This window comes from Rhinopithecus roxellana, chromosome 17 (genome assembly GCF_007565055.1).
Source record: "Rhinopithecus roxellana isolate Shanxi Qingling chromosome 17, ASM756505v1, whole genome shotgun sequence".
Lineage (NCBI taxonomy): Eukaryota > Metazoa > Chordata > Mammalia > Primates > Cercopithecidae > Rhinopithecus > Rhinopithecus roxellana.
Window position 1 is genome coordinate 53022288 of NC_044565.1, and position 14237 is coordinate 53036524.

The 14237-nt window shown below is 42.2% G+C and overlaps 1 protein-coding gene across 1 annotated transcript in view; it reads right to left on the reverse strand.

Moving 5' to 3' along the window:
* DCDC2C (doublecortin domain containing 2C) overlaps positions 1 to 14237 on the reverse strand; it is a 143071-nt gene that overhangs the window by 40327 nt on the left and 88507 nt on the right. The window contains exon 10 of the mRNA XM_030921649.1: positions 12621 to 12657. Within this exon, the coding sequence (XP_030777509.1) occupies positions 12637 to 12657 (21 nt within the window). The 3' untranslated portion in view covers positions 12621 to 12636. The remainder of the gene's footprint in view (positions 1 to 12620; positions 12658 to 14237) is intronic.

The following is a 14237-nucleotide window of genomic DNA, read 5'->3' on the forward strand; positions in this document are numbered from 1 at the left end:
CAACCATTAAAGGCGAAAGGTTATGAGAAAGAAAGGCAACACGAAAATATCAGGGGTAGAGCCACATCTCAAGGGGCTGATGAGAAAATAGAGAGAAAGTAAAATTATTATATATCAATTATTGGCATGGAAAAGCAACTGAAAGAAATCTTCACATGGAACTAGTCACAAAGCAAATGACAATAACTATTTTAGGTCAATAAATGAATATAGGCGGGGGTACAAGATGGTAGGTACATATGTTGGAAAGGCCAGGAACAGCTTTTCAAAGTGGATGACACCTCTGCTTACTGGTGAGTAGAACCAAAGTCCCAAGAGAGAAGGGAAGACTCATGACACTAACAAGGCAGCATAGACACAGGCCCAGGGACCCTTGAGAGTTGAGGAATGAAGACATTTGAAAGGAAAATGGAGATGGGTCATTTAGGAAAGAAGGGTCTAACAGTCTGTGCTCCCCCAAAATTTATGTGTTGAAATTCTAACCCCTCAAGTGATGATATTAGGGGGCTGGACCTTTGGAAGGTGATCAGGTCATGGGGGGGATCAGTCCCTTCTAGAAGAGACTCCAGAGAGTTGGTTTGCCCCTTCCACCACATGAGGACACAGGAAGAAGCCATCGTCTATTAGCCAGGAAACAAGCCCTCCCCAGACCGAGCCTGCCAGCAACCTGACCCTGGACTTCCCAGCCTCCCAAACTGGAGGGAATACATCTCTGTGGTTTATAAGCCTCCAACTCTATGGTATTCTGCTATGGCAACCTAAATGGACAAAACAAAGGGGAACTTGTTTACCTCTGGGGCTGAAAGAAGCCATTTAACTTAAAGGTTAACCACACCTGCAACGCTGAGCAAGAGGCCATGTCAACATCTTTCTAAGGCTAAAACAGTCAAACCTACGCTGTTTGCATTTAAAGGTGCAGTATCTGACTTTCACCCCAGAGTTCAGAAAAATTGCCAGAAGGCATTGAAGGACAACCTTTATTTACTTCTAGCAACACTGGGATTGGTTAAAGAGAGATGAAAGGGATGGCATGGCAGCAGTTTATTTGGAGAGAGTGGGAAGGGGCCATCCTAGAACACACAGATTAAGATCCAGGCTACATCATCGCACTCAAACTATGCAACCGAAGTGTCTTGAACAGCATCAAGGGCTTGAGGACTAAACATGACTTTCCATGAAGGACAAACCACACTTACTTCATCTCCACACAGGAAAAACAAATGACATCTTTCCTAGGGGAATTCTTCTGAGTTGATCTCACATAGCATTTCCATCAAGAACTTAGGAACATGACGTCGGGGGGACATTGAGGTAGGAAAAACTCAGCTGAAGCCCAGGAGTTCCTGCCTCCCCTTCCAGGAAGGGTCGACAAGGACAGCTGGACCTCAAAGTGGGCTACACCCAGTAGTGTCCCGTCAGCCCAGGGCTGGGCACCCAGGAGTCCTTAGGGAGGCAGGGGTATCTGGAGAACCGTGATCAGAAAAGGAGACGCACTGAGCAAAGCTGGGTCAGCACGCACACTGCAGGGAAAAGGAGGCAGCTCAGCCTCAGAAGAGTCGTGAGCTCCCAGTGCAGAAGCCAAGGAGCAGTTAACAGGGAGCCCACAAGCTCCGGCTCTGTGCTGGGCTCTGGGCCAGGAGGCAGCCAGGCCAAGACTCTGATGCTAAGTGGACACAGCTTTCCACAGGGATTTGATCCCTTTTGTCCTAAACATATAAATACAGCTGTCATTTTTCTACTGTTGTGTTACAGTTTCAGAGATGTTTTTCTTCTTAATTTCTGATTCATAAACATTAAGAAATGTGTTCTACTTCTAATATTTTCTCTTGTCATTTCTCAAACAATGACAACAGCTAATGATGACCGAGTTCTTCCTTTGTGCCTGGCACTCACCATGGATTCATCTTATGCACCCCTCCCAGTAGCCCTTCAGAGTGCTGTCACCCTTGCAGAAGAATGAGAAAGCCATGGCCTGGGACAGGTTACGTACTTAGGTCACACAGCCAAGGAGCAGCACAGACCTGCTCTCGCCCTGCTCTGCAACACCTCTGTCCACAACCTGGTACTCTAGGATATCAGCAGGAGCTTGAGGAACTCCTCCTTCAATGAGTCCTGCTGGGATGCAAGACCGTTGCTGAAAGTGAACTGTTTTTGTTCTGTGAACGTAAATGCTATCACCACCATCCTCATCTCATGCACAACTTCCCAAAAGGTGGTCATGGATTCCTGGGGGTCTGTAGAACCTTCCAGGGATCAGTGAGGTCGAAACTATGCTCATGATAGTACTAAGAGTCATTTGCCTCTTTCCCTGTGTGGCATTTGCACTGATGCTACAAAAACAATGGCAGGTAAAGCTATGGGCACCTGAGGACTAATCAAAGCCCCTGCTCCCAGCCGTACTCACTGCCACCAAATCACTCACTTCAACACACTTGCAGCGTTTGAGAAAATGCCAATGTCACCTCAAATGTCCTTCATGAAGGAATGAAAATTATGAATGTTATTAAACACTGACCTTGAGCACATGACCTTTGTAATATCCTGTGTAAGAAAAAGAGAAGAACTCATGAAGCACTTCTGGTATGCATTGAAGCCAACAATCATCTCAAGAAAAAGCACTAATGTGATTGTGCACATTGCAAGCTGAACTAGACACTTGTCTCATGGAACTACTTCACTTGAAAGAATAAGTAACCTACAAACTATAATTACTAATTCTTGGGTGGTTGGCAGGCATTTTCTCAGAATGAAGCTGTTATGTTCACAAAAGCAACTGAGAGTATTTGGGTTGAGCAATAAAATTTGAGCATTCAAAAAACTTCAAATTTTCAAAACATGCATGTGTGTTTGACAGTGTCCCAATACTAAAAGTCTTTTCTAAAGATGTTGATGAAAATATTAATGCATGTGATTTTTTAAATATTGTATAATTAAATGTGTCATACATTTGCATAACTCATTGAACATTTGCATAACTCAGTGAACCAATATTTTCCAAATGACCAATGCATCATGCTGCAAAATACTGCATGGGTAAAAATGCATTCAAAGTGCAGAATATAATAATAGATTTTAATGTAACAGGGAATAAAAAGTTCATTGATATGGGTTCTGATTCCATATTGTAACTAACCTTTAAGAAACTATCACTTGTCAAGTTTTGGTGTGGTACCGAATAATATCCACAATTATCAACAAAGTCTATGAAAATATTCCTCTCTTTTTCAAGTATATATTTACGTGAGATTTTTATATATCACAAGCAAAAATAGAAAGATTACATTAAAAATATGCTTCAAGCCCCCTTGCCCATGACCTGGCCTCTACCCCCACATCCACCACCTTTCTGCACAGCCTCTTGTCTCTGAGGAAAGCAGCAGTCTAGATGCAGTGACCTGGTCTACACCTTGCTGCGTCTCACTGTGTCTGAACCCGGTACAGAGTGTGGCATGCCTGATAGGCACTGGATGCCTGCTATTTGGATTTAAAGCATTTCTATTGTAAGAGAGAAATGACTGAACATTTTAAAAGTACAGTATTGATATTAGCAAAGAAATGCTTCCATTTCCCCTCCATTCATACAAAAGCACTGGAGAGGAATAATTTCCAGTGGTGTTTCTGGCTCAGAATTGTAAGATCCCACAGACTCAGTCCATTCTGCTGATGGACGGCGGGACAGGGAGCCAGCCCATCTGGCACAGGCGCATTTGTCAGCTGCAGGTGCACAGAGTATGTGACACATATTTGGACAGCAGTGACAAAGTCATGTGGCAAGAACGCTGCACAGGCTTCAGGTGCAGAAGGCAGCACTGAAGGACGTTTAGGAGCATTTTTGCCCATCCCAACTATACAGATGGCTTGTTAAGTTCATATGCAATCTGTGCCTACAATATTTACCAATTTGTGAAATGTATTCTTAAGTGTAAGTCAAGGTGTAAATTTGCATTTGGGTATTCTACAACTTTTTTTAAGGCCTGTCTTTTTCTACTTATTTATTTACAAGCAGAAAATGTGAGTTTGTATTTATGGAACTCTTTTTTGCAACGCCATGGATGCCCCTCCTTCACAGATCAATGAAGACAAATCCTGAAGATGAACAAACAAGAAACAAATGCCTTGCCTTAAACGGAAAGTATATGGCCTTATGGATGGAATCTCCATGCAATCTGAACAGTGAATCTCAGCTCAGAATCACAAATCCCAGCTGCTTCTCACACTGCCTTTCTCTTGGGGAAAAGTTGCCGGGTTCCCTGAAGATATGAAGAAAAAAGGCCCCTGAACAATCTCATTTATCAATTCAAAGTGCCTGTGGACTTTCAAGCCCCTTTCATCTTCACATTTGATTTTCTTTCCTTAAATTACTCATCGGAGAAGACACATTTTTCTCCAAAATATGGCTGTCAATTTAGGGTAACCAAGTAATAAATTCCCCTAAAAGTACCTTCGCAGAGTGTGGTGTAGGCAGCCAATAAGGATTTCTCATTAAGCCTTCCCAGAAATGAAAATTTGAAATGTTACTTTTTGTGTCCAAAATTTATATTTACAACCATGTCTATGTTACCAAAACCTAAACTCCAGCTTGTTTGGTACCTTGCAGAAACATCATAAATTGACTATATGTACAATTATAATTTGAAATAATTCATATATTTTAAAAGTTACAGATAGCATCTCTGTAACTCATGGGGAAAACCAAGGAAATACAATAAAATGCTTTCTTTTTGTGACTACAATGGCTTGTGCGTTATGTGGTCATATTTTAATAAACACCCACCAACCTGAGGCCAAGAGAAGTGGGACAAGGGGCCACTCGTGGAGAACAGAAATGGAATCTGAAGCTCCAGACGCCAGGGGCTGGATGCACAGCTCAGAGAAGACCATCCAGCTGAACTAGCAGGGACTGTCTCTGCTTTCTCTGGGGCCTATTCCTGCTGCTTAGGCATTACAAGGCAGGCATCAAGTTCTAGGAACTACTTTAATGTCCTCTCACCCCATGGGAGATACCTACACTGACACTTTTAATTAAGAGTTTGCTCACAGCAAAATCCCATCGCTGTTCTTTGTCTAGGTCATAGCAGATGTCCCAAAGTAAGAATTTTGTCTATCTGCTTAAAACCAATTTTCTGTAACAGATAATATTGTGGATAACTGGTGAATTTTTAAAAACATGAACTAATAAATGAATGACCAAACAAAGGCTACTGAGGAATTGGGTGCTTCCTGAACACCCACTTCATCTCATCTCCTTTCCTTTTCACTGTCAAGGTCAAAAATAAGTTAGAACATATCAGAGGGGCAGAGAATGCCCCGAGGCGGTGTGTCATGAGAGCACTGCCTGGATCCTGCAGTCTGACCAGAGGGCAGCTTGGAGGGGAAGACATTCTGTCAGCGGGAGGGGAGGAAGGTGCTGGCCTAGCCTTGGCATGACGCCCAGGCCACTGCAACCACCACAGTGCTGGAGAGGCATGAGGGTCATCAGGCCCCCAGGGGAGCTGGGAAGCAAATCCAAGTCCACTGGGGAGAGGGAAAGAGGATGAGAATTTGAGTCCTCAGCCTAGCAACCAGGAGGAAAGTAGGGAAGCTTCCAAGATGGAAGGCAATGTGGCGAAAACTGACCTGCATCCGCTGATCTTTGTTCACTTGCTACCTCTCCAGGCTAGACTGGAACAATTTCATTTCCTTCTTCAGGACCCAAGTTGTGATTTCTAAAATTGTCATGAATACAACAAAAGTGTTTCCATGGAGCCCACCATATGAAAAGGCAGATTGGTTCATCCGTGACTGTCTCTTATAAAACGCCAATGCAATACCTTGTGTTTTATTAATGAAGAGCATTGCCCAGAGCATCTTTTCCATTTTTAAGTGAAAATCTTTCTTCTATTATTTGAGTCCAAATGAATCTCCTATGTAGAGAGGGATAGAGGGATCCAAGTTTTCTACTTCTAGAACGACATACTTTTTTTTTTTTTTTTTTGAGATGGAGTCTCGCTCTGTTGCCCAGGCTGGAGTGCAGTGGTGCGATCTCGGCTCACTGCAAGCTCCGCCTCCTGGGTTTACGCCATTCTCCTGCCTCAGCCTCCTGAGTAGCTGGGACTACAGGCACCCGCCACCACGCCTGGCTAATTTTTTTTTATATTTTTAGTAGAGACGGGGTTTCACGGTGTTAGCCAGGATGGTCTCGCTCTCCTGACCTCGTGATCCACCCGCCTTGGCCTCCCAAAGTGCTGGGATTACGGGCGTGAGCCACCGCACCCAGCCTAGAATCACATAATTTTCTAAAAGTTTCATTGCTTAATATTTTACCACAAACCCACTTAGTATTACTGATTACCTTACACTTCCATTTTTGAGACTCCAATGTTGATCGCTATTGACCTTGTCTCTTAAAGAAGCAATAAAAGACTTAGCTGTGGTGATGGAGTGGTATCAACATAATAAAGAGAAAAAACAGTAAAGATACTGGGCAGGCAATGAATTTTAAAAATCAATTAATGAATCAATGCCATTTTCATTTTGTCACAAAAATCCTGAGTCAGAGACAATGCTGGATCCTGATTTTATTGGCATTTCTGGCAATGTTAATTAAATGAAAACCCTCCACTGATTGACTGAGAAAGCACACAAGGAAAGGAGATGACTGTTATGGATTTGTGGATGCACATTACTTCAGTAAGACGCTGAAACGGTGTTTTCATCAGTAGCTGCAGGCGATGGAAAATGGCTGATGTTCTGAGCTTAGCACGTCTTAAGCATGTTAAATCATTTAAATATTGTTTATGTCAATTGATATAAACCACCACTTCGATCTTTTAAAGAGGCTGCACTGTTTTATCACTTGTCTAATAGCTAGTAGCACATCAACTACTCACTTTTTTCACCTGATCTCATCTGGGGCATTCTGGGTAAACACTGGCAGAAGGCGCACCATTTCTCAGCTTCCGCAGAGCACCCGAACGAGGAGCCTCCTTGGGAAGACCTATCTCCTTCAAGACCCTTCGTCAGTCTGGTGGATTTCAATCCTCAATGAATTTCTAAGCACACTATGATTTGGGGTGCAGTCATAAAGACAAGAAGATTAAAAAGCAAAATAGACATGATTCTCTTTTTGTTGTAGGCAAATAAGCACACAGCAGCACATAACGTTAATCAATCATAGATAACTCCTGTTCTATAACTACTGTTCTGAAGTTACCCACTGTGTTCTATTTTCTTATGTTCTTGTCATTCTGACTCCACCCAAAGTCAAGAATTTCCTAGTTTTCAACAACATGAACTATCAAAGCCTAAAAGCTACAAGAGGATCAAATCTCTCTTTCTTTAATCCTAGAAGGCCCAGGCTTAGTTAGTTAAATTTTGAGCAGTGAGTACCCCTGGACAGGGAAGGAGGAGACATAGAAGCAGAGGATGTGCTCCATACATACAGAAATGAGCATTTAATAGGAAAAAAATTAACCATCCAATGGAGAGTTGTTGAAAACTTGAATGCAAACACAAAATCACTTGGGGGATAATTGGAAAAAGGCAAAGTATTTGGAAATGACATGATTATAATAGCACGCTTCCTGAAGGCTGAGAGCATTAAGAGATGACCAGAATGGTTAATTGCTTCTTGAAAGAGGTGACTCACAGAACAATTAGAGGCATGGCATTAGAAAAAGAGTGAAGGATCAAGTCATAAATATAAATAAATACAGTATAAAGTTGAGCAACGATGAGAATTGGTACCATTTACTGTAAGGCATTTCTTCAAGAGAAGCACAGGAGCCAGTCCTCAGTTCAAAGGAAGTCTGGAAATCAGGGCAGGAAAAGGGTCTCTGGATTCCACATGGAGTTTTGTGTGGTGCTTGGCAGTTTTTCACTCTTGTTTCTCCAAAAAGCTAAAATATAAATGTTTCAAGCGTAGGCAAAACCCACTATTTTTCTATCACATTGAAAACATTTGGCCAGGCAGAGTGGCTCACGTCTGTAATCCCAGCACTTTGGGAGGCCGAGGTGGGTGGATCACTTGAGGTCAGGAGTTCGAGATCAACCTGGCCAACATGGTGAAACCCTCTCTACTAAAACTACAAGAAAAAAAAAAAAAGTTAGCTGTGTGTGGTGGCACACGTGCCATGCCTGTAATCCCAGCTACTCAGTTAGCTGAAGCATAAGATCTTTTGAAAGTGGGAGGCGGAGCTTGCAAGTGACAGAGGAAGACCCTGTCTCAGAAAAAGAAAGAGAGAGACAAAGGGTTTGGGGGAGGAAGGGAGGGAAGGCAGGAAGAGAGGAAGGGAGGAAGGGAGGGAAGGAAGAGAAGAAAAGAAGGAAGGAAGGGAAACAGAAGAAAGGAAGGAAAACATTTAACAAAGGATGTTAACACGCTTTGAATGTTGCCTCCAACATGCATTTAAAAGGACTTTGCTTTGATATGATCATGCATAACACTGTCATGAAACTTACAAAGTACTCCTTTAAAAGGTGATAGATAGACCATTTCACAAATCGATGACTATAAATACTAAAAATCTTAGGTACTTTTTTTTAACTAATAGCACATTTATTATTGATCAAAATTATACTTAATTTTTGAAGCCTTTGGGAAAAAAAAGGTCACAATTATCTTCTCATACACGTTGCACCTGGCACTTGTCACTACAGCATCCTGTCATGCTGCTTGGCCATCAGAAGTGATCGATATGTTCATATTACAATCCATGATGCAAAAACACAAAATGAAAACAGCAAACTGCACACCCGGTGTATTCGGAATGTTCTTTGTTACTGTCATATTTCAGAAAGTTACTATGTGTCCAATACAGGATGGAAGTAGAATAGTTCAACACCTAGATTCATGATTTAAAATTGTAGTTTACATTTTAAAATCTATCAGTGGATAAATTATTCAATCTGTTTACTTTTCTTCTCTTAAATCTATTTCTCACTATCGTCAAAAAAAATAGCCAATGAGAAATCAAATTGAACATTTGTTGCTGAAGAAAAAATGAAACTTCCTTTTTAAATTCTGATTTGAGATCAAATACTCAGAGCAGATGACATCCAGGAAGCCACACTTGCAACACAGCTCTGGGAAGATTCCTCCTAAGTCCATGATGCCTGCTTTGTTGTTGCTGTTTTTAAAGTGAATGGCAGCTCTGCTCAAAAACATCGAAATCTTTTTCAAATAAATAAAATCAACATTCTGAAGTATACTGAGAAAGAACCTAAAATGTTGAAAATATCCTCAATACTGATTCATAGTATTTCTTAAAATCGAATTTTCTATTATTTGACAAGTTCTGACCCTCTTAATACTCTACACAAAAAGTAAACTTAAAATAGAAAACAGTCCTGAAGATCATGCACAAAAGTGAGAACAGACTCTGAGCAGAGGAATTCAGGGTTTTCACTTCCTCATTTTTTTCTTATCTGCATTTTCTAATAAGTCTACAACCAACATAAATTGTTTATAGTTTAACAAAGTATTAAGTTTTAAACTAGTGTGAGGTATCAGAGGAAAAAATTTCATTTAAAAATAGAATTAATAGGCCGGGCACGGTGGCTCACGCCTGTAATCCCAGCACTTTGGGAGGCCGAGGCGGGCAGATCACGAAGTCAGGAGATCGAGACCATCCTGGCTAACATGGTGAAACCCCGTCTCTACTAGAAATACAAAAAGTTAGCCCGCGTGGTGGTGGGCACCTGTAGTCCCAGCTACTTGGGAGGCTGAGGCAGGAGAATCGCTTGAACCCGGGAGGCGGAGCTTGCAGTGAGCCGAGATAGTGCCACTGCACTCCAGCCTGGGCGACAGAGAGAGATTCTGTTTCAAAAATAAATAAATTATATATAATGTCTACTGTAAGGCATTGCGCATGCCTGACGCTGAGAAAAGTGCAAATATGAGTAAAATCTCATTCCTTCTTTCAAAGACTTTAGACCTTCATTGGAGTCATGATTAAATTACAGAATAATAGTAACAACAGTAGATAGCATTTATCCCCAGACCACTGAGTAAGGCACTTTTAAATACTTTTAATCTTTACACTCACTTCGCAAGTTGGAAATTGTCTCAGTTTCACAGATAAGGACATCAAGGCTCGGAGAAATGAAACTATCTGCGCACAGTTTGCATGCGGCCAGATTCACATTCTTCTCATTACATTGCGTTTGGTAAAATATTCCCTTTAAAAGAGTAACATGTATGCCAAACAAGTGATAAATGCTCCAAAGAATTACTTGGCATTCAAACCAGATACGATTTATGCTTACAGGGACATCGCGATGAACACACATTATTGTTTCCCAATCATGTGCGCTTAGGTTGGCTGTAGAGAGTTCCAGAGGATGGAATGCCACATAACAAAATGGATCACACTGATTTTAACAAGGGAGTTAAGAGTGGGGAAAACCAAGTGTCTAATTTCAAGCTAAAGAACAAAAACTTTCATTATCTAGCTCAAATACAAATAATATAAACACCGTTTTAAACAGAGATATGCTACACTTTTTAGGAACTTTCCAAACCATTGTCTCATTGATTCTTGAAAAGTAAAGTAAGCAAACCTATAAACATGTAAAATGATTGTTGACTGAATCAATCAAGTTACTTAAGAAAGGACACCTAGCAAGTTAGTGGGAAAGCTAAAACAGGAATTTAGTGCTCTTCCAGCCACAAGGCTGCCTGCACATCCACACAGAGGCTCCATACATGGGCGGAACACATCCGCACCAGAGGCTCCATGCATGGGCAGGACACACCCACACGAGAGGCTCCGAGCACCGGGGGACACACCCATACCAGAGGCTTCGTGCCCAGGCAGGACACACCCACATGAAAGGCTCCATGCACTGGGGGACACACCCACACCAGAGGCTCCATGTATGGGCAGGACACACCCACATGAAAGGCTCCGTGCACAGGCGGGACACACCCACATGAAAGGCTCCATGCACTGGGGGACACACCCACACCAGAGGCTCCATGTATGGGCAGGACACACCCACACCAGAGGCTCCATGTATGGGCAGGACACACCCACACCAGAGGCTCCATGTATGGGCAGGACACACCCACACCAGAGGCTCCATGTATGGGCAGGACACACCCACATGAAAGGCTCCGTGCCTGGGCAGGACACACCCACATGAAAGGCTCCGTGCACAGGCGGGACACATCTGCAGGAGAGGCTCACTGCACAATCGGGACACACCCACACCAGAGGCTCCCTGCATGGGCAGGACACAACTCACACGTGTTCCCCTCCCCTATAATATGGTCAGGAATATTTTGCAAGTCAGCTATTGCTAATAATAAGAATAAAAGTAGTAATGCTAAGCAGACTTTACGCATATTCTCTCCTGGAGGTTGATTTTGTTATAAACAAGTGGACAGATAAACTTTGAATAGAGGAGGAAACTGAGGCAATCAGGTTTTAAGGAGTGTTCCCGAAGCCACACATCTGGCAGGTACTGGAGCAGTCAAAGCCAGGCGGAGCCGGTTTAAGTCCCCAAGGTGTGCAGACACTGGCTTTGGTTAGGTTAACCTCTCCAAGTGTCATCACTCAGGGATCACATCCTTTGCGGAGTGCTGAGGAGTCTAGGAAAACTACAGACTAAATAAATGAAACTTGGCCGGGCGCGGTGGCTCAAGCCTGTAATCCCAGCACTTTGGGAGGCCGAGACGGGCAGATCACGAGGTCAGGAGATCGAGACCATCCTGGCTAACACGGTGAAACTCCGTTTCTACTTAAAAACTACAAAAAAAAAAAAAAAAACTAGCCGGGCGAGGTGGTGGCGCCTGTAGTCCCAGCTACCCGGGAGGCTGAGGCAGGAGAATGGCGTGAACCCAGGAGGCGGAGCTTGCAGTGAGCTGAGATCCAGCCACAGCACTCCAGCCTGGGTGACAGAGCGGGACTCCGTCTCAAAAAAATAAATAAATAAATAAATAAATAAATAAATAAACAAATAAATAAATAAATGAAACTTGACACACTCAGACAAAAATCACTATCATCACTTAGTCATCTACCAACTTAGGATGAGAACTCAGTCCTGCTGAGGACAGAGCTGTCGCTGACGGCAGGGAGAGCAGCGCTTCTAGAGGGAAGCACCTTCCGCTGCCCGGTGGGGTCTGCTGCCAGGTGTGGTCCCCGGCCCAGTTACACATCCACTTTCCCCAGAGCTGTGAGTCCCCTACTCCCTTGTGCTCGCCAGGCAAGCACATTCATCCTTAGCTTCACGGCTGGCGTCTGAAGGTGCAGCTTTTATGACTGCCTGGAAAACCTAAGTGAGTGACTACAGGTGTAGCTGGCAGATAATTCACACGTGTTTTCCAGGTTTTCCAGGCAGTCATAAACGCTGCACCTTCAGACGCCAGCCACGCACTGCCTTAGAGCACTTTTCACTCCTGGTTCTTACTTGCCTTTCCCAAGGATCCATCCACCTAAGTGAAAGGCCGTGATTTGCTTCTTTTCCTCCAAGTTGGTTTTCTAACTCTGGAAAACAGAGCTACGGTGTATGACAGAGGCAAAGAAGTTACATTCCTAAAAAGCACCTGACAAGATTTGGGGATCCATGGATTCTCTTGTTAGGTCTGTCTTCAGAGTAGAAACAGCAAAACTACAGTATTTGTTGTTGATACAAACCTCTCTTTCAACATCTTCACAAAGCATCTTCTTCATCCTAGAATTAAAAAGTAAATATAGGAATCAGCTATCGCAAGAAGGATGTTGTAAAATAAATCCTTAATCTCCCCCGCCTCTACTCAGCTTCTCGGGGAGGTCAAATTATTTCTCATAAACATCATTCAGGAGCTTGGCGTAAAGCCTCAAGCCTCATCCTCACTATCGACTCGCGGCTCTGTTCCTCCTACTTCCTTCCATTTTGTTTCCCATTCTAAATTCTTTGTTTTTATGTACATCTTTTTGATCATTCTTATGCAAAAGGCAGCATGTCATACTTGTATTCCCTGTGGCACTCTGATTTTTTTTTTACTTAATATAACATCTTAGAGCTCCCATCCTTCAGCTGTATGCGTCTATCTAATTATTTTCACAGCTGTATTGTATCCCATTCCACTGGTAAAACACCAGTTAATCAACCAACCCTGTGGATGAGCATTGCATTTGTTTCTATTAATAGTCATAAATATACTGTAATAGATTAATATTTGTATATTAACATAACGTGCACAGGATGCTCTTGGAGGAAGAGAAAATCATCACCCCAAAATCAGAGTCCATCTCCCTCTCCCTCTTCCTGTCCTTCTCTCTCTTTATTGAATGTTAATATAACAAATATTAATAGTTTTTAACATATTTGTAAGATATTCCTATCATAATAATGGTTTAAAAATGTGCGGAAGATATTCCTAGCTATGATAATAATGGTTTAAGAAAAGTAAGGGTTTAATTTTAACAGAAAGAGAAAAAACTCTTTTCCAAAGGCTGCATTGATTCATACACGACCCTAAGAAGCATTGCTGCTTTTCTGCATCTATATTAACATAAAAATATAGTATTCAATTACCTGCAGGAGGGATGTTGTAAAACAAATCCCTAATCTGGATTTATTAAGCACTGGACATCATCAATCTGATTTAACAACAAAAAAACCTCATTTTTATTATCTGCATTGCTTTAAGTAGGAATGATATGGACATATTTCCTCATGTCTTCTGGAAATCTGTATTCTTCTCTGTGAATTTCCTGTTTGTCTTCTTTGCCTTTCTTTTTACTGGGCTTTGGGTTAATGATTTATGAGACTTGTGTAAATCAAGAACATTTGATTTGTACTGCAAATACTTTCTTCCTTATTTTGTTTAGCTTTTGACTTCATGAAATTTTCCAAAGAGAAAAGTTTGATTTTCATGTAGATAAACACTAAGGCTTTGGAGATAATTACTTCTGACATAGCCTTTTGAGACTCACTGAATATCCACCTTCATCTTTAGTCCCCTCTTCTGGGGCCACGCTCAGCTCCTGCTTGGCCACACTCCAGCCTCAGGCCAGAGGCCTTGCGATGCCCCACACTGCCTCCACTGCCGCACACTGGTCACCTAATATCTTCCAGAGTCTCTATCAAACTCAAGATCAGTTATTCCCATGTGCAAGGTGATATGAAAGGCACTAAAATGACACTAAAATGAATTAAGTCAAGACTCTTCCTTCAGAAAACGTGAATCACTCAGAAGAGACAGTAGATGTTCACAAACAGCTCTAACTAAAGCCAAATCGTGCTTTGGATGGCGTAGAAAGGACAAA